This window comes from Rhamphochromis longiceps, linkage group LG12 (genome assembly GCF_057381845.1).
Source record: "Rhamphochromis longiceps isolate RC_006_pf linkage group LG12, R_longiceps_female_GT1.1, whole genome shotgun sequence".
Taxonomy (NCBI): domain Eukaryota; kingdom Metazoa; phylum Chordata; class Actinopteri; order Cichliformes; family Cichlidae; genus Rhamphochromis; species Rhamphochromis longiceps.
In genome coordinates this window covers 23,971,379-23,996,680 of record NC_140568.1, presented here as the reverse complement: position 1 = coordinate 23,996,680, position 25,302 = coordinate 23,971,379, and the positions used below count along the sequence as shown (strand labels likewise).

The window sequence follows — 25,302 nt, the reverse complement described above, 5'->3', positions numbered from 1 at the left end:
CCTTAGAAACCGGCAGAGTTCCAATCATCTACATGCCATAACCTTACGGCCGCCTTTGTCCTCACCTCCGCCAAGATTCATTTGTGTCGCCCCAGCAGGTCTGACCGCTGAGCAAAACCCCGGCAGAGCAGGAGGGAAATACATTTCACTGATTAAAGATATCTGGTGACTGCTCTACATGCTGTCAGCACACTGTTAGTGTTCCCCCACCCCCAGCAATCCCTCCTCCCTCTCACTCACCTCATGTATGCCATCTCCTAGATTCTCCCCTTGTACTTTCTCCTTCCCTCACCTCTCACATAAGAGAAATACAGAATTTGCAGCAAAAGCACATATCATAAAGAGACAAAGAAACAAAGTTGGGCTAGAAAGGAGAGAGGACAGATGATGGCAACGTCGAGTTTGAGGGCGGCAGAGTAAAATGAGCACTAATGTTGGCTGAGTAGTAAAAAGAGAAAACATGTGTATGTGTTATTATAAGTGTGTGTCTCATCTCAGTGGCTATGTGGTCTGACCTTGGGCTTTTTGCAGTACCCTTCTGCAGTGGCATGCCAGCCAGCTGTAAAATAAAACAGAAGATAGTACGCGCACAGTAAATCAGAAATAGCTGTGCTACTGTTCGCTGTGTGTGCTTAAGAGCCTTATACTGCAGTAAAATGCTTTGCAACAGAGGATTGAGATAGGGTAAGAGATACAGGGTACCCCTGAACCCTTTTCCTATCTAAGATCATATATTGTGTGTTGAAAGGTTAGGGCAGTGGAGGGAGGCGGGAAGTGTTTCTTTGTTTTTTTCTGTCTTGTGTCTTTCTTCGAGGCTCTTTCTTGTTTCATGCTGTCATACATAGTTCCCCTTTTTGATCTAGCCCTCCACTTCACACAGCATCACATTAAAGACAATAAACCAGAACTGTGTAATGACTGTTAAGCTCCCCCCCCCCCCCCACACACACACACACACACACACACACACACACACACACACACACACACACACATGCAGCGATTCTCCAAACCAGCAGGGGACAGTGTTATACGATATGTAATTTAATATGCTTGTACAAATGCATATGCACTGTTAATTAAAGACCAAACATTCTCCTCTTTGTTCTCTTATTTGTTGTTGACTTTGTTCACATTGAAGTTTTAGCCTATTTTGCGCTATTAGTTTGACTCAACTGCCCTGCCTACGTTGGCAGAACCACAGAAATACAGAGTGGCCTATAACTTCAAATGACTTGATTGTTCTACTTTCTTCATTAGGTACACTCGTATATGGGTCACATGTTTTGGAAGGTGGAGATGGAGGGGATGTGGGAATTGGCACATTTTTTTTTTTTGAACATTTTGCCCATTTCCATTCCAGGAGTCACCTCCAAACCCTAATTAACAAGGAAAGCCATCAAATCAAACTTTACTAATCCCAAAGGTGCTGTCAGCAGGCAACTGGCACAGACTTTCTCAATGCCACTCTCTCCTGCCACCTCTAGTATTAACTCACTCACCACTGTGCCAGTGAAAATGCATGTGTGTGTGTGTGCGTGCGTGCGTGTGTGTGTTTGAAAAGCCGTATAGGGGGCAGAGTTCAGTAGGAATGACAAGCGCTGCTGGTATCATGAAGGGCAAAGATCTGAACATATCAAACCCTCCACAGGCTGATCATCCATGTGTGCATTTGTCATCGTGTTGCTAATTTGCAGTGTGCACGTCTGCAGTGCTAATTTGTGTTTTTGTGTGGTTAGTGTTTGCGGCTGTGCTTTAGAGCGCGTTTGTATGCACGTGTGCACGTCAGAGGCGACAAGCGAGTGTTAGATGTCAGGTGAGGTGAGGGACTGTAGAATGTGGAGAGCAGTAGAGTGGTGCTCTGTGTGACACCAGTCCTGTAGACAAGGGTTAAGCAGGGAATAGGGAATAGTCCTGAGGTAATAGCATGGGGGCGGAGGGTTGATGAAGAGTGAACAAAGGTGATGCAGTGTTTCACAGACACGACACCCTGATATGCTTTGTTGGCTCATTTGATAGGAGCATGTGAGTGAAGGAGTGTGCCCTCAAGGGAAATTTAATAGCAGTCAACATCAGACTTTATGCCATGAAAATAAAAAATAAGGTAAATATACAAGACTGTGAGAATAGAATAGAAAAATTCAGCAGTGCACTGGCGTAGCTCAGGATGTCTAAGTAGTCAAGCATATTGCGCTCTTTAAAGCCACTTGGACCTAGCTATTTGTAGTTACTCTTTATTGAAGTTATGATTTAACCTGTATCTAAATGGGGAAGCCTTGGTGTGTGCATAGTAAAAGCATTCATAATTAAACATGGAGACTCCAGGTCTCTCCTCAACGTCTCGACCTATCTTCTTCCATAAGATTCATATCAGATATTTGGCCACTGAACTACATTATGCTCCTTTTTCTCCAAGTCTTCACAGCAACCAAAGGCTATCTACTTTGTACTATATACCACAGTGGTGACTTATTCCCATGTGTGAAGCTCAGGAGCTGATGGGCTCTGAACATCCAATTCAGCGTCAGTGGCCCAATGGCGTCTAGAAAAGGGTAGCGGGGAAACACTTGACCTTCCATTAATTGTCTCGCATGCATAACCACTTGTTAATTACTGGAAGAACCAAAATGGCTTCCAAAGCTAGTTTCTAAAAGGTCACTTACCTCTGGGTAATGAACATTCTCAGCAGTTCTGAAGTCTACTGGTCTAGTAGACTGGCAAGGCTTAACGATGTATGGTGTTGTAAAGTCGATGCTTGTCTTTGAGCGAAAGGAGATGGCACTTTATATTTCACGTTTCTTTGACCATTTTGAAGTCTTTCTGTCAGTTATTAGATTGAATATAAATTCCTTGTAGACAGACTATTCAACATTCATGTCAAATACCAAAGTATTAAAGTGGAATGAATGTAAGTCTATGGGTGTGCGAGATGCCAATTAATAACCTTGTGGTCCATAACTTGCAGGTGCACGCACATTCGTATACACACTCTGCTTCCTCATCTCATTAGCCTTTATCCTCATTCTCTTTATCTTTTTCACCTAGTCTGCATAAGGAGAATGTATACATTCTTTGTAGTGACAGTATTATCAGGCAGGGTCATCTTTCTTGCCTCTCCCGTACAGTATAACGATAAGGACGTGTGTTATTTTTAAAGAACCTGTTCAAAGAGAGGAGCGATAATATAGCGATAAGGTGATTAAACAGAAAGGGTTTTATATGATGCACATTAACAGTTTTGTCCCCTTTCATGTCTCAGGAATGATTACCTTTAAGTATCTCTCCTGCTCCTTATTGCAGTTTCTGAAAGCATCTAAATGGCGGGCTAGCAAGCGGGAGTTAACTTTCTAGGCTTCTTTGTGTGTTTGAGAATATTCTTAAACGTTTTCCCCAAGGTGTTTTGTCATTCAGCCATTTTGTTTTCAGCTAGAACTTTCTTTGTTGTCTTTACATTTTTCTGGGTCTATTAGTTGCAGAGTATCGCAGACTAATATTAAAATTTAAACTACACTATGCACCCCTGCACAAAGGTCTGATCCCATATTGTGCTAACTCTCCACCCAATCCATCACATGCCTGTCTGGGCTTTGTATCGGGGTTATGAGCAGACGGCTTGCATCACCACATATTTGATTGTTGGTTAGGAAAATGTGCTGCCTTCAACCTTGCAGGGGTCTTTAACCTTTCAGAGTGGTATGCAATCTTGGTTGATTTTTATTGGTTTATTTTCACCTCTTTCAATCCCCACCTATTTTCCCTCTCTCCTTCTCTACCCCTTTTTAATAGCTCCTGGTATTGTCTTGGTCCTTGCTGACAACAAAGGGGATAAATGCAATGCCTACTGTAAGTCCCTGTGGTTAGGCCTTGGACATGACACGTGTCAGCCTATGATAAATTGGCTGTGTGTCTGTTCAATTTCAAATGCAAAGCTCTAGAGAGAGAGGAAGAGAGAAGGAGAAAAGAACATGATGGAGAATTGGGTGAGAGAGAGAGAGGAAGAGAGCGAGAGATGCCGGCATATTTCTGGCACAGGGAGAGAAGGATGCCTCAGATGCTGGATGTTAGTGTGTGGGGTACAGATAAGGCATTGCACAAGTTTTGGAGTGGGATGCTCACATCCCAGGGTTTGGGAGGTGAAATCTTGGCAGTGGGACAGGTGCTAGACAGAGGAGGATGAGTTAGAGGAGAGGGGAGAGAGAAAGACAGGGCATGAAAGATGAGAGAGCTCTTTTCACAATGCTGATGAATCACTTTTCGCTGATGTGTCCACAAGCAGTGAAAACAAATTAGCTTCACCTAACTCTCTCTACTTTGCTGTGGTATACTTGCGGGGCTAATTGTTTGTTTCTGCATTTCTGTCCTTTTGTACTTTGCAATAGTGAAAATGGTGTTGGACACCCCGCTTCCAGGAGGATGCCTGGCTAATAATCTGCCTCTGCTAATCAGTGCAGCTGGGTTGGGAGAGTTGGCGCTCTGACACCAGGCAGCCACGCAGAGTGTTGGGGAAGAGGCAAGGATGTGAGCCAAATCCAGCTTGTATCTCCCAAGCGGCGCTTCATAGAAGAAAGGGGGAGTGCTGGGTGAAGAGAGGAGAAAGAGGCTTCCTATACCTTAGGATGCCTGCTTGATGCCTTTACGGGAAAAGTGGAAAGATTGGCGCTTTTCATAACAATTGGCCTATGAGGTGACAAAGACGATATTATGCTAATGTCAGCCTAATCACAGAGAGAGCGATATCTTCTTAAAACCTTTGGCACAGCACTGCCCTCACAAATATCTCATGGTCGCTCAGATTGCCCCCTCATCTTACACCCACCCCTACCCCTAGAGCCTATGTCTCCTTTTATTTCTAGCTACACCTTGAAAAATCACATTTTTATCAGTCTGCCTTTTTCTTCCGAATATTACTTTGATTTGGCTCCTTCCACTTGTCCATGCTATCTTGATACACCACTGGCGACACGTCATTATGACCTTTAAATGCCATTTTCAGGTGTGCTGAGGCGCCTCACTGCTAATGTGCATATTTGATAAGAAGTTTGTCTGTCCTTGAATCTAAGTAGATTGATACATGTTTGTTATTCCACTGTCAACTCATAAACCTCAACCCTTTTAGCTGCAATGTGAGGAAATAACTGAATGTAAGATGTCTATGGCCTTCCCTGCACTGCTACTGTCTTGGACTTGTTTCCCTCCCTCTTTTCAGTGCTGCCAATAGGGTAGGGATGCTCCTGGTGACTAATTTGCTAGTTGTTTATAAAAGAGGAATAAAATAAGACAAGTAGACGAGACTAAAAGACAAAACCCTTGAAACCCATTTGAAACCTAGCACACTTTAAATTGACAAAGTTAAATGTGGGTCAAAAAATATTTTAGGTGCAGTATGAAACCATTAATTATATCCTTATTGATGAAATCATGTTTTAAATGTGCAACACTTTGCACCCTGCATAATGTTGCAAATGCACACCATGTCAAATAGGTTTGCAGAGTTTATTTGACCTTAGCAACACTAGGATGAGTAGTTTTGGTTTCTTTCATGTTAGCATCCACAACTTGGTGTAAGTTTGGAGGTGACTCCTGGAATGGAAAAAAGTTGGACATAACGCATTGGCATTATCAAGGACTGTCGTATGAAAGTAAATACACTGAGAGAACTATCAATTCACAAACCACTATCCTGAGGTAAGTTTAACTGTGGAGACCAAAGTTAACATTAATTCAGCTCAACCGAAAAACCAGCCAACAATGGTAACACCAATTCAGAGGGAGCACATGGACACAGCCTGAGTATGGCTGTACCCATGATGCAGAGACGTGAGACATCAAGTTGAGGAAAGTATAAGCACAGCACAAAGAGTTACACTAACTTTCATGTCGCACACTGTGGATTTATGTGTAACTCTAACATCTCGCTGTGAACTGTTTGCTGCTGTTGCCTTGCATTCAAAATACCTGTATTAGTATAGCAGTCCACACATGTTTGCATTTAGTTAAGTTTTGTAATACAAAACAGTTTGTTAGTTTGTGAGGTGCATGCGAAGTTTATGACGGGGTTTAATGATAATGTTGATCTTCTTGACAACAATAAAAATGAATAAAGTGAGCGAAACAGACTGAGGAATTTATCTTATCAGGTTAATCATACAAGTTTACCAAAGGGGAAATTATTTGCAGTTGGAAACAAGGTGATAAATTGCACAATATTGCAGTATATGGTACTGCAGTACGCAGCATGCCACAAATTGTGATTCTGACCTTTACCTGTTAGTGCCGTGTTCAGTGAAGGACCTCTATTCTTCCCTTATTTAACCTGTTTTACCTTTGGAGCCATTAGGCAAAAAGAGGTGAATTACTGTGTTACTTTTAGTGTGTAAGAATATAAAGTCTTGTTGGTCTTTAAAAAAAAACAAAACAAAAAAACAAAGCAAAAAGCAAAAAAGGCGTTAATGTTAGCATCTGTTATCAGAGTGTTGGTTTTTTGAGTTGTTTATGGATCAGAACTTTAATTTTTGTCATCTGTAAGCCTGAAATTGTCCAACCATGCTTCAAATAATTTAGGATAATTCATTGTCATTACTCTTTTTAGATTGTGTTATTCAGTCTTTAGGCAAACTGCTCTAATCTGGAGGTTCAGGGAGATTACAAAGCAAAAAGAATATCTGTGGAGACACAATAGCGTCTCCTCTCTACACCAGCTCAGATGAGGAGAGACAGATTAATCGGCTACCAACTTCTGAAATCCAATAATAATGGGTGCAATTCACGTGTAAGACTGCTTTTTGTGCATCTACACGAAAGATTAAATTATTTTTAGCCTGGAAGGAAAGGATCTCCATTGTGTTTCCCTTTATGCAAAATAATCATGTCCATTTACCTTTTAGCAAAGTGGTCACATGATCTGTATATGCTTGCTTTATGCTTTAGATTAACAGATTTCATAAGAAGTATGCCCATCCTCTAATCTTGCAAGATATCAAAAAAATCTTAGTATAATAAACTGGAAGAAAGGTATAAAGGAGTCGAAGGAGAAAAATAGGAGAACAGAAAGAAAGGTTCAACACTGTGACTGTGCTGAGCCAGGAACTGTTTTTTTCCTTGTGATCTATCCACGGCTGAACTCTCTGACACCTCATCTGCCGTGCTGACGAGACGTCGCTGTGGCTTAATTGAAGTGGGTTTGTCTCATCCCTTCTCTCCCATGATCCTCTTCTCTATGGGTCAGTGAGAGGTGGGGGGAACCCCCTTGAGTACACGGCATTGGTGGGATTGCTATTTGCCTCCTGCCGCCCCTTCCGAGAGGATGTTAGATTGAAGTTATTTTATGCTTGGCTTACCTCTCTCTTCCACTCTTCTGCATCATATCTTCTGCTCTTCTCTTCCTTTATCTTTTCTTTCTCTGCTCAAGCGCTCCCCCGGTCCATTCTTAAAACCTCTCATGCAGCAAGAAGGGAGGAAAGCATCCGTTACACTGTGAAACTACTGTGATTTTATGGAGGTCCTGTAGTTGAATAGGTATACTTTTCCCAGTGGAGCTCAATTGTGTTTGAAATGGCTATCATTTCTTTTTTGGTCTCAAATGCAATGAATGTGTTTTCAGAATGGGCAAAGATCTAAGGATGTGGAAAAGTGCCTCCTTGGCTCACTTTGTAAAGAGCCGGTCCTGGAGAGCCACTATGCAGCACTCTGACCTGCAACAGCCTGTTACATATTTTGCCATCAGAATTGCGGCATTTGTTATATAATGTGTATAATGTGTTGAGGGTTTTTTTCTTCAGTTCTCAGTAATGTTAAGACACAGCTTTGGTTACTGTACTCGAACACTTAAAAGAACATTATGTGTTGCTGGAGGATGAGTGCAGGCATATGTATAGTTTATCCTGTGTGAGTGCGTGGCTCTGTAGGTTTGTGTGCCTATATGTGTGTTCTGGACTCAAGCCTGTTTGTAGCTCTAAGTGTTGTGCGCATTAGGGGAATGAGGGTAATGATGTGAGAGGCAGTTGTGTTTTGTGCCAGGGCGACCCTGCGGCTCACACCCCATTCCCAGCCCAATGTGTTTCTGATTCTCTCCATCCCTCATCACCAGTCAGCTTCTTCTGACAGCAACCACATTCATATAAAGTTAACCCACAAGCGCGTGCACATACTTATACACATTTATGTTATATCGCTACTTGGGCTCAGACTTTTGCAGTAAACACAGAGCGTGCACACATACCGCACCTCATATACAGTCACTTCAAAGTGCATATCAAGATATGCATACACACACTTGAGTGTTTTAGGCCGCCCAATGAAATGATCACTCCATCTAACTTATCTGATTCCCCCCCTCCCCTCCCACACACACACACACACACACACACACACACACACACACACACACACACACACACACACACACACACACACGTGCAAGCATGGAGCAATATGCAGCCTCTTTCCAAGGCTGAAATGGTTGACTCATTGCATAAGTAGAGGTCAACCCTGATTCACCGTTTAGAGATGCAAACGTGTTGGGAGACTCACAATCTCCCATATAGATGTATTCCAAGAACCTGTCAGAAACATGCTTCTGCATATTGATTCCTCTGTTGTCTTTGTGATTATAAAGATGTCCAACATTACCTGTATTTCCCACCTGCGTCGGTGGGTGGCTGAGACACAAAGGCAAATATATGAGAGAACTTTCTTCAGCAATGCTTACCTTTATGGTTCAACGCAGTAATTGGCCTAGGGTGAACTTACCCGCTCGACACTGGCAGTAATGTATTTGAGAAGATATTGAAAAAGCTGATGAGGGAGACACAAGATGTGTTGTAGAATACAAAAGCTAATAATGGTGGGGATTTTGATGAATGGATCTCCAAATGTATACTGATATCGGTCTAAATTGCATTCTTTTGCTCACAGTTTTTCGTGTTTTTAATTTATACATTTCCTCATTGACTATGCAAGGTGCATTTCCCATAGAAGGGAACAGTTCACTTTGTGCGGAGGGTAGAACTTGCACAAGTCGTACTGTCGTTCAGTGCATAGATAAATGTCCACGGAGTTCCGATAACACTAGGGAACCTTCCAGTACTCGCATCACACATATACACAGTAAATGTGTCTAAGAGTCATGGACTCGATGCTCACGCAATGTGCTTTTGAGTACATACATATCATTTTATTGCTGCATATATCACCCCCATACTGAGACATCTGAAAAGAGAGCATGATCTATACCAAAACATTAATCATCATTCATTGTATGTTAATAAATTCAGAATTTCTCCATTTACCATGCGGACGTCCATGCGTGCTGGAAATGCAACCTTTCCAGAGCTCATAAATCACACACACTGAGTCATCTGACAAAGTACCCCAAACACAGGCTGAGGCGCTGCGATCCCTAGGGCACAAACACACGCCATCTAATGTGGCGGATTCAGAGCGGGGACCACAGTTTTCTCTCGCCCCTTGACTACACTCCACTGCCAACCCCCTAACAACAAGAACCATTCGTTGCGATATGAACAAATAACGAAATCAGAAGGGAATGCGGGGTGTCTGTGGCCTTCTCTGCAGTGGTTTTGGGTCCCACAAAGTACCCTCTCTGTCTCTGTCTTGCACTTGCTAGTTCACTCTGACTTTTTTCCTTGCTTATTCTAGGGGGTCAAGTCCGTGGGCAAACAACAACACTTACACCCAGCGGCTTGGTTAGTGTTGTGTTCAGCGAAGAACCGCTCCCTCTCATACTTTACCACAGGAACCATATAGAGTATAAACTGTTTTTAGAGCACTTGTTTTATGCAGAAGAACTTTGTTCTTCAAATATTTAGGCTAATACGGTGGTATTTCGCTTTAGAACACAAGGTGTGGAGGGTAACACGTTTGATAAAAGTATTTTAGATCATGTTATTCAGTCTTTAGATAAACTGCTCTAATCTGGAGGTTCAGGGAGATTACAAAGCAAAAGGGAAATCTTAGCAGATACAATAGCTTCTCCTCTCTACACCAGCTCAGATGAGGAGAAACAGATTAATCGGCTACCAACTTCTGAAAACCAGTAATAATGGGTACAATTCACATGTAAGACTGCTATTTGTGCATCTACATGCCAGATTAAATTATTTTTAGCCTCCAGGGAAAGGATCTCCATTGTGCTTCTCTTTATGAAAAATAATCATGTCCCTTTACCTTTTAGCAAAGCGGTCACATGATCTTTGTGCTTGCTTTATGCTTCAGATTAACAGATTAAAGGCTTTGTTGTTAGTGAAAAGACACAAACAGCTGCCCAATGAGAGTCGTCAAAAAAGGGTTCGAGTCAGTGTTACAGCTGCGATGTACTGTATACATTATGAAGGAGACCTTCTATTGTGCGATTAGGAAGATAATGTCATCAAATGTTAATGACCAGAGTATTTACAGTGTGCAAAACGAGTGCCCTCTGATATGCAAAGACACTTCCGCTGAGAACCTACTGTATATACGGAAAACTAGTGAAAAAATAGAGACGCGAGACGGTGCGGTGTAAAACAGACAGCATTATTTATCCCCTTTTTTCTTTTCTCTCATTTTCCTCCTTTTACCCCCCTTTGGGTCTCTGGATCCTTTCCCATCTCTCGTCTGTTGCCCAGGCCTATCCCTGGCTCCCTGGAGACAGGAGGACGAGTGGTTATTTCTGACTTTGGAAGATGGTCGTGACTAATTGATTCGACATCTGATGGAATGTGTGTAACGTCTCTTTTCCCCCCACTGCTCCAGCCTTGCCACTTGCTCAGATGAGCAGAAACCATTAATGTATTGTGCATATATTTATGTACTGTACGGCTGTGTTTGATATGAGAAATGTGTTTATGCCAGCACTGTCTGTGTTTCTCTGTAAAACCGTCATCGCCTTGTCCCTGGTAATCTAAATTATTACTGGATTGTTTGATGTTATACTTAGAGAAAAGAAATTCTGTATACCAGTCCATTCCCATTGGTCTTATAACAATGGAATATGTGGCTAACACTCAAAATACTCCCACTTATGTTATCTGTTAGATCACTTTGTATTGTTTTTACATGTTCTTGAGATGTTGAACCACATAAACACAAGTGATCCCAAAGGTGCTTTATTGTTTGGGAGGCATCTAATTCATTTATTGAAGTTTTGTTTTCTCTCTCTCTCACTCTGTCTCTCCCTACTGTCTTCCTGGCCCTCTGTCTGTGTCTTTCTGCTGTAGTTTTGGGTAGAGTCCAGACACCTAATGAGTTGACTCTGATGGGCTAAGTCCCACAGGTCTTGAAGCTTGGCAAGCTGATGTTGATGGCCACTCTAAGGTACCTAATAGATCTAATCATTTAGCTGATTGGTCCAAGTAATCAGTCTCTGGTGGGCACACAGGGGATGAACAATGGCCAGTTTCCACTCTGTTTCCTCAATAGGCTGGCAGAATGTGAGTAGGTACTGTTGTGTTGTGCACAGAAATGCTGGTGTATGTATTGTATGCTGAAGTCATGTGTTGATCTGTTAAAATGCTCCGGTGACTAAAAAGTTTGGGGTTGCTTTTGTTTTCTTTGCTCATCCAAAGTTTCTGTTTATGAGCCAAATATTTCATTTGATCTTGATGCCTAGAATATATAGTTGTCCTTCAAGCCCACATGAAGTAGATAATATTTTGCATGTAATTTTAATGATCAGTGTAAAGCATATTATAGTGTAACAGCATTTTACGTCTTCAAAGGCCTGCAAAGCAAGATGCAATGAAGCTTCTTTTACGAGGAGGACACATTCAGTATATTGTCTGGATGTGGAGAAGGCCACTAGGGAATGATCAAGTGTGCATCCCATCGACCCGCATCCTCTTCCCCATTACCCTGACATTTCATCCCTACATTTAATTCCAGGCCTTTCTAAAGAGCAGGTAATAGTGCAGAGGGGTACAGGGACCCAGAATTAAGCAGTTTTACACCGAAGGGTAATTTGGTGTGATAAATGTGCCGTCGCTGGTAACTAATAATACATATTTTAAGTAGCAGCGGCAGAGCTCTGCGGCCCAGTAAAGGTAGCATCATTATTAATGTGGGAGTCGCTGCGTGTTTTAGTCAGGGTTACGGCACCAAGGTCAGAGCTACGTTTCACTGAATTAAAAGCCATTTTGAGCTATGGCACTCCTAATCAACTCAGACCTAAAGGTGCATAGCTCAGTTATAATGAGGCACCAATGAATTTAAATAAACAGCAAGATCTAGTGATTTATAAAGGCAATGTGCTATCCTTATAGCTCGTTAGCCATGACGGATACTCTTTATTCTCTGGGCCTCTTTACCCACAGGACCCCAAGCTTTTAACCAAGTAATGTCTGCCTCTATTGTCAGCGGATACGCATTCGGTGCAGGACACTTATCCCCGTCATTATGAAAAGTGGAGATACAATACAAGAGTAATGGTAATGTATGCCATCCAAATAGGTGATTTTTCTCCTCCCCTCCTTCCGTTTTTTTGCGAATGTAAAAACTACCCCGGAGTTTTAGGCCCATGAATTCATCATCATATTTTCTCAAAGGGGTTTTCATATATCCTGAAAGGAAGCATAATCCTTGATAGTAGAAATGTTTTGCATTTAAAGGGGTGCTTCTCGTCGGGGAATTGATGGTGATGTTCGGGTGGGGGGGCTGAAGAGAAAGGAAAGTTCTAGTTTTAAAGTGATCACTTATATAAATTATAATATTTTCATGAGTGAAAGGAGTTAGTGGCTTATTTCAAGTACTTTGCAATAATACAAAGTTTTCCAGTCAATGTGCAGCATTAATATGCGGATTAGGAACTTTCTACAATAATGATGTCTAATACTCCCCATTCTCCACATTTTAGCAATTCGTTCTTAAGCATTTCCCTGTCTATTAGCAAGACCCCCCCCCCCTTTTTTTTTTATTTTCAAACATTGATCTGGCCCATTGCAATCAAAGATACCTTGATTATCTTAATACAATGAGCCAGGGAGGATAGTTAGTACTTTAGCTGGGGCCAGAGGGGGCAGCGAGCCGTGCACATGTAGCCTCTGTGCTGCTCCTGTTGGAGCATGCCAAGGTATTTGCCACTTCATCAGGTTCTTTGTTGTCTGCCTCTCTTTTGTGTTTCCCTTTAAATATTTTTTTAAGCAAAGCCATGGCTACAGACTTCTTAATACATTTTATTCAGGGGCCTTTTTGAGAAATCAGCTGTTTGGTTGGTTTTCTTCATCTTTGACTCTGGTGTATCCTCGCCTTATGTCTAATACTTATCATTGTGCATTTTAATCTCCTAAAGATACATTTAATATGACAATTGATGTAAAGACTGGCTTTTTACCAGTAAGAGTAACCGTTTCACCTGCGCATGAACATGAGCCTGATATGCCATGCACTTTTTTTATGTGCAGTACCTGAGGCCGGTCTGAATTTAAATTGACATGAAATATTTTCATTTTCCAAAGGACAAAAGTGTTGACTCGCCTCCAAAATACACTTGTTTGATTTCCCATGTGAACATAGTACACAGTGACACCCATAGCTTTCACCATTCAGAGACTCACTCACTCAGTCTCTCACTGTGCTCCGCATTTCAGAGTAATTTTCACTCCTGACACCACGGCTCTGCCTACCTGCCAATTTCTGCCTCAGTTCCTGAATGGGTGATTTGTAAAGCCATGTTCACCTCAACACTCAGAAGATTTACTCAGGAGTGAGCTTGCCAGGTATTTGAGCTGTCAGTTTGCTCTGTGTTCACAAACTTGCTGAAGGGAAAGTAATAGCCATACTCAGCCAGTTGACTCAGCCGGTTAAGTTGCTTTTTGAGATACAGTGGTATACATTTAGATTTCAGCTACTAATGCTGGCATTATTTAATTAGAATGAAGAACATTAGCTAGCTTTCTGACACATGAAGCTGATGATCTTTCTTTTTTTTATCCAAAAAAAAACCATTACATGTAAATGCAAATGAGCTACCTTTAATCATTAAGTTAAATAAAAGCCTAAAAAACTGTTATCCAAACAATACCCATTTCTTTAGTGCTTGCATATATACAGTATGGCAGCTCAACTTGTATTGTTGATTTGCCTACATATCTTCCTGGCTTTTCTTTCCCTGCTTCTGCTCCTGCCTTTCCTTTCCACATGATTTGTAAACAAGATGTAGTTGTTTTTGGGGCTGGAGGTCGTTGATTTGTCTCCTTCTCCCCGTAGGTCATTAAGGTCACCATAGCCCCGAAAGCATCAAGCTTAGAAAATGAGAAGCCCGCTCGGCTCTCCCGCTGGCGACCGGGAGCACCCCTTGCCCGCGCCCGCCCTGATGATTAATGCCACCCCCGTCCAGCCACAAACCTTTCTGCCTCAGATAATGCCAGGCAGCAAGCGCGGCTGACACTTTTAATGTATAATTAAGTAGAAAAAGTCAGCACTGGCTATGCAAATTTTTTAAAATGATAAATGACGCTGTACAGCAGCAGGGATTGATTTGGTGTAAATGAAACTAATTAAGGAAATGTCAAACATAATTAATAAAACAGGTTTAAGCTGCAAAACATTGTCAATTGAATGAATGAGGAGGCATTGGCTCCTATTGTTCAGGCTTTATTTAGGTCTTGTGTTTAGCTTGTTCCCTGCTCCAGAATGCTCTCTCCCCTCCTCACTCCCTCCGCCACCAATTCCCTGAGAGGGGGAAAATAAATTTGCTTGTCTCTCCACTGACTGTAGAAATTAATTGCTGAAATCTTGTCCCATCCAAGTGTTACATTCACACGCAGGACATTAACATAACTAATTTGAAAGAGCTCAAATGACTGCATAATGGAGCTCCGTCACCATGCATGACAGTCGCTGGTCATACCAAATTAGCTTGGCTTTATAATTGAAAAATTTCCCCCTCCTTTCTTATTTTTACATCATCTTCCCTCCACTTTTTACACATACTTTTTCACGTCTTCCTTGCTCCCTGCCCTCCTGTCGTATCTTTCCTTCTTGTTCAGTTTTCCTGATAAGAACAAAGGTTTTATAATTTACAAAAAGAGTGCTTGACCTATAATTAGAGAAGAGGAGTGAGGGGAGAGGAGGGGGAGTACCAAGTGGTGGCGGCAGAGTCAGATCCTTAGTCCTGGTAATGATGCTGGAGACCTTGTGGCCCCCAGGGAGGCAGAAGAATAATGGGATGGGCTATTTTTATGGGGGAGCAAAGCAATGGGCCACCAGCCGCTGGGATGCCGGTGCCTGCGTATGGTGCAGAGCAGCAGGGGCTAGCAAGGGGCTAGTGGGGGGCAAAGGAGGGTGAATACTCAACCTGCCAGATTGCCCGCTCTCAGCCCAGCCCATCAGTTCTGTTTGTCAGCCTGATGCACCGCTGTCGGCCTCCGTGCCCCCATGCCAGCCACAGACAGAGAGAATGTATGTGTGGGTGGCTGGGTGGGTTAGGGTGGGGGTGAAAACATCTGCCACTCAGAGGAGAACAGAGGGCTTAAAGATACAAGGTGAGGGACATAAAACAGTAAAGAGATGCATTTTCCTGAGCACGTGTATTAATTATGAAGACCTGGATTTAAATACTACTTTGCAAAGACATTTTTTAGCCTTTGAAACGGGTTGGAAGAAGCACTCTGCATATGAAAGGATCAGACTGAAACTGTTAAACTAACCAAATAATCAACTTTTATAATCTAAAGTTTTTCTGTTTTCTCAAACTAAAATACATTTTAGATGTAGATACTTTTTAGTGTTGTTTACTGTTTGACCCAAACTTGGTGATAATAGATATCTTTAATAATGCGCCTGTGTGCCGAACAACACAGCAGACCTACAGCTGCCAATATTTTTTTGTGCTTCGGTTCAACATACTCTAACCACTGCTATTTATCATACTCCCACGTTACAATTCTCAAGAGTTGGAGTAGCAAAAGAAACAAAAACAGAAAAATAAAAAGTACGAGAAGAAAAGGATACAATAAAACACAAAACTGCAAAATAAAATAGGCGCAGTCTTTATTCCCATTGCATTTTCACTCTCATCTTTATTTCATTATTCCACTAAGAATTCTTATCCCAGCCAAAAGTAAAGCTCGACTGTGTTTATATATATTTTTTTAAATACGTAAAAAGTTAAAGCTCTTCTGTAAACCCACAGACACTCAAGTGAAATATAGTTGATACATTTTGCTTAAAGTTTCTGTATTGTTTTTGAAACTTGTAAGCAATAGATCCAGCAGTACAATACATGATAGTATATCATATATAAGATGGGAAATGACGACCGGGCCACAGGTCTAACACAGGCAACCAGTCAAAATGATATATTTAGGATAAATTACAAGTTAACCGAACAAGCACATCTGTGGCAGAAAGCCGAGGAGATTTCGAACTCATATATACATATATCTGTATAATCATATACAATATCGTTTGTGGCTAGGATTAATGTAAAACCTAGTATCATTTGTGGAGAAAAAAGGTGAGGTGAGACAAACAAATAGTTAGTTTTAGGTGTTTTAACATTTTATGATACGTTTTGTAACATCACAGTGTTAAAACTGCCATAATCCTAAAATTCTCTCAAAACTAATATTTTACACTGGTGTTCAAAAAAGTGAAATATCCATTCACCGTCTTCTGCCACTTATCCAATTCAGGGCTGCACAGGCTGGAACCTATCCTAGGGCCAGAGACAGGACACAGCCAGGATAGGTGCAGTCCAGCTTTTGTCGCAGAAACCTGGATCAGCCAATTAAAATCTGTTCCCAAAATCAGTCTGAAATGCATAACATTATTGCATGTATGTGATGGTTCATAAGATGAAATCAGCTGATACTGTGCTTCTAGCTACATGAGTATGCTCTGCAAGAGAGTAATCAGTTGCTTCCATGAGCATGTAAAGTTGTGGCAACAAACTTACACGTCTTGCAGTCAGAAAGTTCAGAAACTGTTATTGTTGCACACACACACTGAACTAACCTGCGTGTCGAGGATCATTGCTGATGATGAGCTTGCTCTCAGAAACTAAAGAGCAGTCTTGACTGGAAGAGTCTGCAGTCTCTGCCATGAGAACTTGTCAGAAGCACGAGCAAGAGCATCATTTTCTTTGACATTCATAGGATTGTGCACTGTGAGTTTGTCCTCCAGGCTGTCAAAGCTGAGTTACACTGCAACATCTTAAAGCGTCTTAGGGAGAACATTCGCTACACACAACCTGAACTGTGGTGCATGTCAATAATAGCCTGCCGAAAAGGCACGTTTTAATTCATACACACATATTTTTCTATACTGCCATGTTAAATGTAACCCGTTTACACAAACGCATAATTGAATTTTAAAATTAGACACTTAAAAGACAAAAACATATATAATGTATGTAAATGTAAATATTAATATACATATTAAAAATGTCTTCATAATAGTGACATTTCTAAGGCGAGTGGCTTTCCACCATAATGTATGAGCGAATGGTTAAATTACAGTATTTGTGTATTTAATGTAAATGATAAAACATTATATTATTATGGAACATATGCAGAAAACATAAAAAAAACATCATGCTTCATGTTTACTAGACTCATAATTGCTACAGTTTTGTTTTATAAAAAACATAGAATGAGAGTCTAAAAAAAAGATGCTATTTGAGGCAACAACAATCTCTTCTTTTAATTTTATGTATTGTTAAAACATGGTGGTTTAATTAATTTCATTTAATTAATTTTGTTTATATTATTAATGTGAACACTGAAAATGTACATAGACCAGTATTGAGCAGCACTTCATAAATATTGTGGTTGTCCTGAATCTAGCTAGAGGAGGTAATTTCACATGAATTATTACCTAATGCACTTGAAAGGTTATAAAATGTCTGCATATTAAAAGTGCAGTTTATTTCTGCTGCCCAACTTGAATATAAAGTTACAGTCTATTTGTTGATTGCTTGATCTTAGTTTGTAGCAAACCAGCCAAAGTAGTGGAGCAGTTCTGCATTGTATGCTCGAGTAGCACATGAACACGTAGATGACTGCATAAATGATGATGTACATAATCATATTTGCAGCTAATTTCTCTAAACACATATCTGAATATTCAAAATCAGAATCTAGAAACTGGAAGCTTTGTGGGTCAATACTTTGGGTTGGTTTTGGGTGTGGGTGTACAGTTTGGAGTGGAGTGAAACTGAGGAACACAACTCTTTTTAAAATGTATCTAAATTCTAAACAGTGAGAGGCTCATGGAATAGGTAGTCAGTTATCCTTTATCCAGAAATCTGCTGGCCAAAACACTGGCTGTCACCTCCAGAGGTTGAATCAACAGATCTTCACCAATGATTTAATGAGACTGACTAGTAGAAAACTTTGATTCGTGTATGTGTACTGTATTCTGCAGAAAATCTACCCATAGTCTGAAGATGTAGTATTTTAACATCAGTCAAAGTAAAGAAAAGTGTGTGCTCTACAGTTGTTTGATTAGAAACTGGTTAATTAGGGACAATATCTATGTATCAGTGCAACGTAGGTGCACAATAGGTGTTGTATTCTGGCAAAAGGAGCAATCCCTCAAATGTTTTGAACATTTTCCTCAAAGTTTCCCAAGTGATATTTCACTTTTCATGTTATTTTCTTTTTTCCCCACATTTGCCTGTGACTCTTTCATACAACCCGATCCTTAAAATGCCAAGGGTCACGTGTCAAACATATGCAGCACGGATTGCAATTTATTACCCCACATTTGCCTGATAATTTTTCTCTTTTGACAAGCTTAGGTAAATCATAAAGCCTACTCTATAATGTATGAGGGCTCCGCTGGCTTGATGAGTAAAGTCTGTTGCTATTGGCTGTTACCCCTGTGGTGTTTGAGTTCCCATAAGACCAATAAGACTTGTCTGTATTCTAGCGTGACTCGAATCACTGCAGGAACAGGTAAGGTCCAGGTATTTATAGTAACTATATGCAAATGGATGAGTGCCATGTTGGACTCTTAGTGCAGAGGTGACAGTTAAATACATGTACATAGAAGGAGAAATATATGGGCTTCGCCCTCTCTTTGAGACAAGTCTAATCAGTTAGGATTGCCTTCTCTCCTCATTTCATTTGAATATATTCAGCTTGGACTTATTCTAAGGAAGTGTCTCCCATGTATATTATTCCTTCCCGCTGAAGGCTCATTATTTTACAGCAGGGTGTGTGAGAGGCGGCCCCAGTCTCTGAACTCTCTGTCGAGGCTGTATTAATCAAACTTCACGCAGCGGGAAAGGGTCCACCCGCTGACATGGCACTGCTCACTCTACACTTGAGGACAAAAGGGAAAACACACAACCTGAGCCATTACTGTGAAACATCTGCAGCTTTTAAGCATTACCACTTGTCATTATTTCAACAGCAGTAGCCACATGCGAGTCCAAAGATTGTCTCAAAGAATTTGAAACGACCGTTGACGCGTTTCGGCCGACATGTCATATAATAACATTGTCCTCTTCTTCCTTTTCACTACAGTGGATAACAAGATCTTTGCATGGGGAAATGGCACCAGTGGACAGTAAGTAAATGTCAGAAGTAACGTTATCTGTCTTGCTTTGATGGTGTGTGAAGGATGAGGATGAGTAGTGATACTTTGGGGAACTACTCATCTGTCTGTGAAGCTATCAGTTTGTTCTGCCCACTGGCCATTCAAACGTCTTATTGTTTTCTGCCGGTGTACTGCATGGCTGTATATTAATCGGACGAAAGAGGCTAGCTGACAGACAAACAAACTCAGACATAGTTATAAACAAACAGAAGTTGTTTATCTTTTGATGAGCTTCCTTGTTAAAACTTCTCCAGCCAGGAGCCAGTCTGGCTCTAATGACATTTAAGGGCATGGGGACTACAGTGATTCAGTGGCCCTCAAGTACTCAAACAGCTGCATGGCAGACCTCAGAGAAATACATAAAAGGAACAAAGGCATCACTTCTCACTCTCTCATCATTTCCCATTGTCCCTTAGTCTCCTTCTCTCAATCTCCATTTCTCTGTCTGCGGTTCTCTCTCTACTGATGATGCTTTGACCTGTCTAAGCAGGTCGGGGCTCTCTAGTGGGGCGCTTATAGTTGGAGGAGCCTATAGTTGGAGTTCTGCAACACCCACTTGCAGAGCAAAGGGTGAGCATCTGTGTTACACAACTGGCGCTCTGATATCTGAAAATTCCTCAGCTCTCCTGTGTGTCTCACTGGAGGCGAGAGAGGAGAAGAGTACGAGGGAGCTGTGTAAATTTAAACTGGCAAACTTTCTGATGGAAATAGCTGTGACCCCAGAGTGGTCTTGTCTTGAGTTGAAGCATTGTTGTAATCAATACAGGCTCTCGTGGGGATGACGGGCGAGGACCTTTCGTTCCCCGTTTGTGGAAATAATGGAGAAGACTGTTTGTTATTTTTCCCAGACATGCCGCAAACTAGCAGATATGGCCGGGGCATTGCAGGTTATGACGCTGGCTCAGGGAAACAAATACAAAGAGGAGCATTTTATCAAGAAGCAAACAGCAGAGCTCCGTTTGAAGCTGCTGGGAGCTCATAGGTCACAGGGGTGCTGGGGCTGCGTTTGACCAGCTCATCTTGAAACAGGGGCTTGGATGTTCTTTGTTCACTCGCACTAGGCATGCAGAAGCAGAAACGAGTCTCGGCTCTGGCCTGTGTAAAGTCATTTGTACAGCTTCAAATTAAGTTGGGTTCAGCGATTTCCCCGGAATGTAAAACTGACCTCACTGAAACATGCTTATTAGGCGACTCTTGTTTGGTTAGAAGAAAAATAGCTCAAAGGTAAAATTATAGTATCATTGGAGTAGTGCAAGTAAAAGCGATTTCTGGTGGTGTCTTTTGTTATGTTGCAATAAAATAGAAACAGTGTTAAAGAAAATAAACTTTTAAAGTGTAAATAGCAGAATATAAAGAATATTGAATGACTGCAGAAGAAGAAAAAGCCTAAAGGTATTTTCTGTCTTATTTTCTTTTTTTTTTCCTAGGCTGGGTAATGGAGAGAGGGCAGTAAAAAAACAGCCAGTCGAAGTCAAATTGCCACAGGAACTAAACGTCAGAGGAAGTCACCTAGATGGGAATTTTGCCAATGTAGTTGGCATAGCCTGTGGAAGCCGACACTCCTTCATATGGACCGAAACTGGGCAGGTCTACAGTTTTGGGAACAACTTTTATGCTCAGCTAGGCTATGACTTCCAGAGGGCTGACTTCAAAGAGAACCAGGTATGAAGATTATGGTTTCTTTACAGTTATGCACAAATCGTTACCCAATCCATCACTACTCCCAGTGGCTTCTGATTATCTTAAAGTTGTTTGGGTCATATTTACATAAACGCAATATAGAAAAATGAAGAGCTGGGAAAGAAGGTTTAGGCTAACACAGCTAAGAATGTTGTGAAGCCTATTGGGCAAAAATCTAAGAAGTATTGAGAGGAAGAGTTTCAATCCAGAAAGAGGTTCACAGTGTTTGTGTAATTGCTCTCACTGATGAAAGAGGGAGCCAAAATTTACACACTGCAGATGCAAAATTAATATGATTTTTTAATGACCCCTTTAAACATCCACACAGTCTCTTAGCTATAATATTAGTTTTTAATTCACTGTTGGGAGTAGGGGCAGGTCTACGTGATGGATACCTCAAGAGCCTGGATAGCTTCTTGTTAGTTGCCTCTCAAGCTTTGTCCTTACGTGGCTTACTATACAGTAGCATGCTGCTGAACCACACAAATCCTAAATTAAGTGCTGTGGAATTGAAATTGGCTCTCTTGTGAAGTGTTCCACTTGCATTGGAGCTTAATTTTGCCTACTCATATCATTTGATTCAGTCCCTCAGTCCCTCTTTTGCTCGCTGCAGCCCATCGCTCCCTCTTCCTTCTCATGCAAAATAAGCCCATTTACCACAATGTGGCAGTGTCTAGGTGAATGATTGCCACTCAGCACTTGATATATGGGTATGTGCTGCTGTGTGCATGTGTGCTGGATATATTATATTTCCAACAGATTCTCCCAGCATTTTGCAGCAACATTAGTGCGTTATACACTATGTGAAGCTCTTTAGGCTCATTTTCGTAATGAGTGGATTTAAAAATAGATTAATATGTTTGTACTTCATTCTACTCTATTTCTTGGCCCAAATATTGTTGCCTGTTTTGTCATTACTGAAAGGCTGGCTTTTACAGTCAGTTGTTTAAGACAAACATCCAATAGAGAGGCCTTTCAATTCATATGAGACAGGCCTCATACATGAGGGCAAAAGGTAGCCAGCCACCAAGCAGTGTGTCAAGGTTCATGGGCTTAAGCTCTTACCTGTTCTCAATGACAAAGGCCATTTGGATCTGCATGACTGCTCCCACTTCTAAAATCTTGCTACTAAAGAAAAAACATGGGCCCCAGTGGTATGACTATCCCAGACTTATATGTTCATCTCTCTAGGCTTACTTGTGTCCTCTGATTGCCTCAGGTGGAGACCCAAACCTGGCCCTGTCCGTTACCACCCAGCTCCCACTTCTTTCATCCCTTTGCCTTTCTGTATACACTCTCCTTCTGAAGGACCAGACAGGCTGCTCCATCTTCAGCTGTCCTCCAGTCTCCTGACTATATGATACTGGCTATTGTTGTAAAGAATCTATAGGCTGGAACTGCCTGCTTCACCCCTAAGGCTCAGTTTCCCCTTTTTGTCTGAAATGGAGTGGTAGCAAAGCGCAGAGATCTAAGAAACACTATATTCTGTTCTTTATTGGCCCAGTGATAAGGTATTGGGATTCCGCTCACACCTGCGAGCCCTTTGTTCAGGCCCGCTATGGCGTTTCACCTGCACCAGACAAGGTTAGACAGATCGCCTATTTAATGGTTTGATTGACATTATTTTAATGTAACACCGTGGGGAGCGATACGTCTTTGAACAGAAAAGAAAGTTAACCTTATATTTCTCCAGGACACCCCCCCCCCCCTCCCCATTAGAACAATGACATTGGCATTTTCTTGGGATTTTGTTTGCACATAGGACATTCTGAGGTGCCTTATATAATACATTATAATAAAAACTTGCAGTAGGTATTGTGGTAGCTTTTTTTTAGTATCAAGCCTGCATCATATACCATACATCTACTTCTTTTTTTCCATTTATTGATTTTTTTCCCTCTGAACACTGCATAGCTTAGTTTCTAAGTAGGCTAACACCTTCTAGCTAAAAATGTACCAGTGTATTTCTACAAAAGTAAGCAAAAAGCGACCAGGGGAGCAAGAAAATAAACTCTGTTCCTAAGTGTGACACGTGTGTAGCTTGAGCTTGGCATGGCATCCGTGTTCAGCCTGGCTGCGCACAACTTGTTTGAATGTCATATTTATCCCTGTGTTTTGTCAGAAAATTAACTTCCTGTGAGTTTGCGGCAGAGCCGAGCATATGGCCACAGCTCTCTGGAGATGACAGCCTAGCGGAGCGGGAGCTCGCCGGTGCCGCTGCCCTGCTCTGGCGGCAGATGCTCCGGGCTTCTCCGCGATTAAGTGGAGATCATCACTGTTTTCTTTGAGCACCGCTGTGCCTTGTACTCTGAAGTGTTCAGTTAATCACTGCCTGCCTCCCTGCCTTTTCCACGCAAGCTGCCAAAGCACTCATTAAGTTTGAATCTCCCTCTTACTGCTCGCTTGCTCACCGGCTCGATATATTTTGTGACTGAATCTTAGCAGTCACCCTTTCTGAGGGTTTGTTGCACCTGTTTACATGAAGGATTGTACAAAGGCAGTATTTTTTGTTTGAGTACTGTATGTGATTCTATCTCTAGCCATGGTTCATTTGTTGTGTATCTTGTGTATATAAGAAAAAGCCACTCTATAAGTTACCGAATGTTTCCTTTAGCTTGTGAATACCGATGTGCTCTGTTTTTCCCTAAGTGCCAAAATACTTCCTTCACAGGCCTCTGAGGGAAGTGAAGTCTGTTCCACAGTTGTGTTTTTTCTCATTGAGAAACACTGATAGTCACATTTACAGCTGTAAAACACGACTCTGTTATCCACTGAGAATCAGAGCGCAGGTATAATGTAAGTCATAATATTAAAATAAAATAAAAAAACTGAGCATTTGCTAACTCCCACCGCCTCCCAGGCCAAGTATCTCACATCCAGTTGTGTTGTATCTCCTACACAAACAGCCATGTATTGTTAATGTGAAACATTGTGACACGCTTTAACCCTGATTGATCTTGATCTCCGACACAAATAATAATGTGATTACAGGCTTTTCTCTGCCTCTGTCTTCGCTGCAGTGGAAAATAACATTAGGACTATCCTTTCATGTTAATCGCCTTGGTTGGAAGTATACCTCAGTGCACCAATAGGCCTCAGTAATGCCTCCTTTCTTCTAAAAAAACCCATCCAAAATAACCTATTTGCAGCACACCCACACACACACGTTGCTTAGCTGTGTAACACTGTTATTCTGCACCAATCAAAGCCTGGCTTGCTTGTCCTGGTGCGGTGATCATTCCCCCCACAATAGCGGGATGGCATTACTGCGCTTTTGAAAGCATTTGCATGGCAAAGCAATAACATGCACCTTGTAAATAAAGGAATTGATCCTGTTCATCTCAGGTTGGATTTCCTGGATAAAGCTGTGGAAAATGGATCCCTGTATTGTATCGCGTCAATATACACACTCTGTTTCCTCATCCTCAAGTTTACTCTGCAGTAGGAATCTTCTTCTTAATCTCGTCTGTCAGGCTGTCAGGCAGACACAGAGAAATGTTTGCGATTCCCTCTGCTACACTGGTTACTTGGCAGACAGCTGATTAGTGCCAGTTTGCCTCGTTCCCAGTATGCAGATACCCAGATAGAAAGCTGGCCCCATTCATTGAGTCCAAGTACCAAAATAGCAATTGCTGTTCTCAATCAACTATGAAGAAATGGGTTTGCATTGTTGGAAGAGGTTGATTTGAGACTTTTTGAAGAGGCTCTTGAAATTACTTTCAAATCAGCCCGAGCTGACAGACAGCTGGTCGAGCATCATGCTGCTGTGTGCGGTCAGCAATAAAGAATAATGTTGTTTTTTTCTTTTCTTTCTTTTCTTTTTTTAAAATCATAACTCATACTATATGAGCATTACGCCTTTGCACCCTCTGGGCCCGCGCATTGTTATTCGTCACAATAGACGTTTATCTCCTCTACTTAGATTTAAATGTATTCACAACTGTACAAATTGCCACTGTGCTCTTGGCAAGGTACAACTAATTTTTAGACGAGGAAATTCCTTGTCAGGAGCAGCCAAGGGAGAAGGTGTCAGATTGATACCAGAAGTACACTAACGGCTGTGCGGGAGCATAAGCGTTTGCT

General features: G+C 41.5%; 1 protein-coding gene across 1 annotated transcript in view; it reads left to right on the top strand.

Moving 5' to 3' along the window:
- The window catches only part of LOC146657283 (uncharacterized), a 305,561-nt gene that overhangs the window by 32,126 nt on the left and 248,133 nt on the right, over positions 1-25,302 (top strand). The window contains exons 3-4 of the mRNA XM_085425263.1: positions 19,467-19,509; positions 20,967-21,201. Of these exons, the coding sequence (XP_085281389.1) occupies positions 19,467-19,509; positions 20,967-21,201 (278 nt within the window). The remainder of the gene's footprint in view (positions 1-19,466; positions 19,510-20,966; positions 21,202-25,302) is intronic.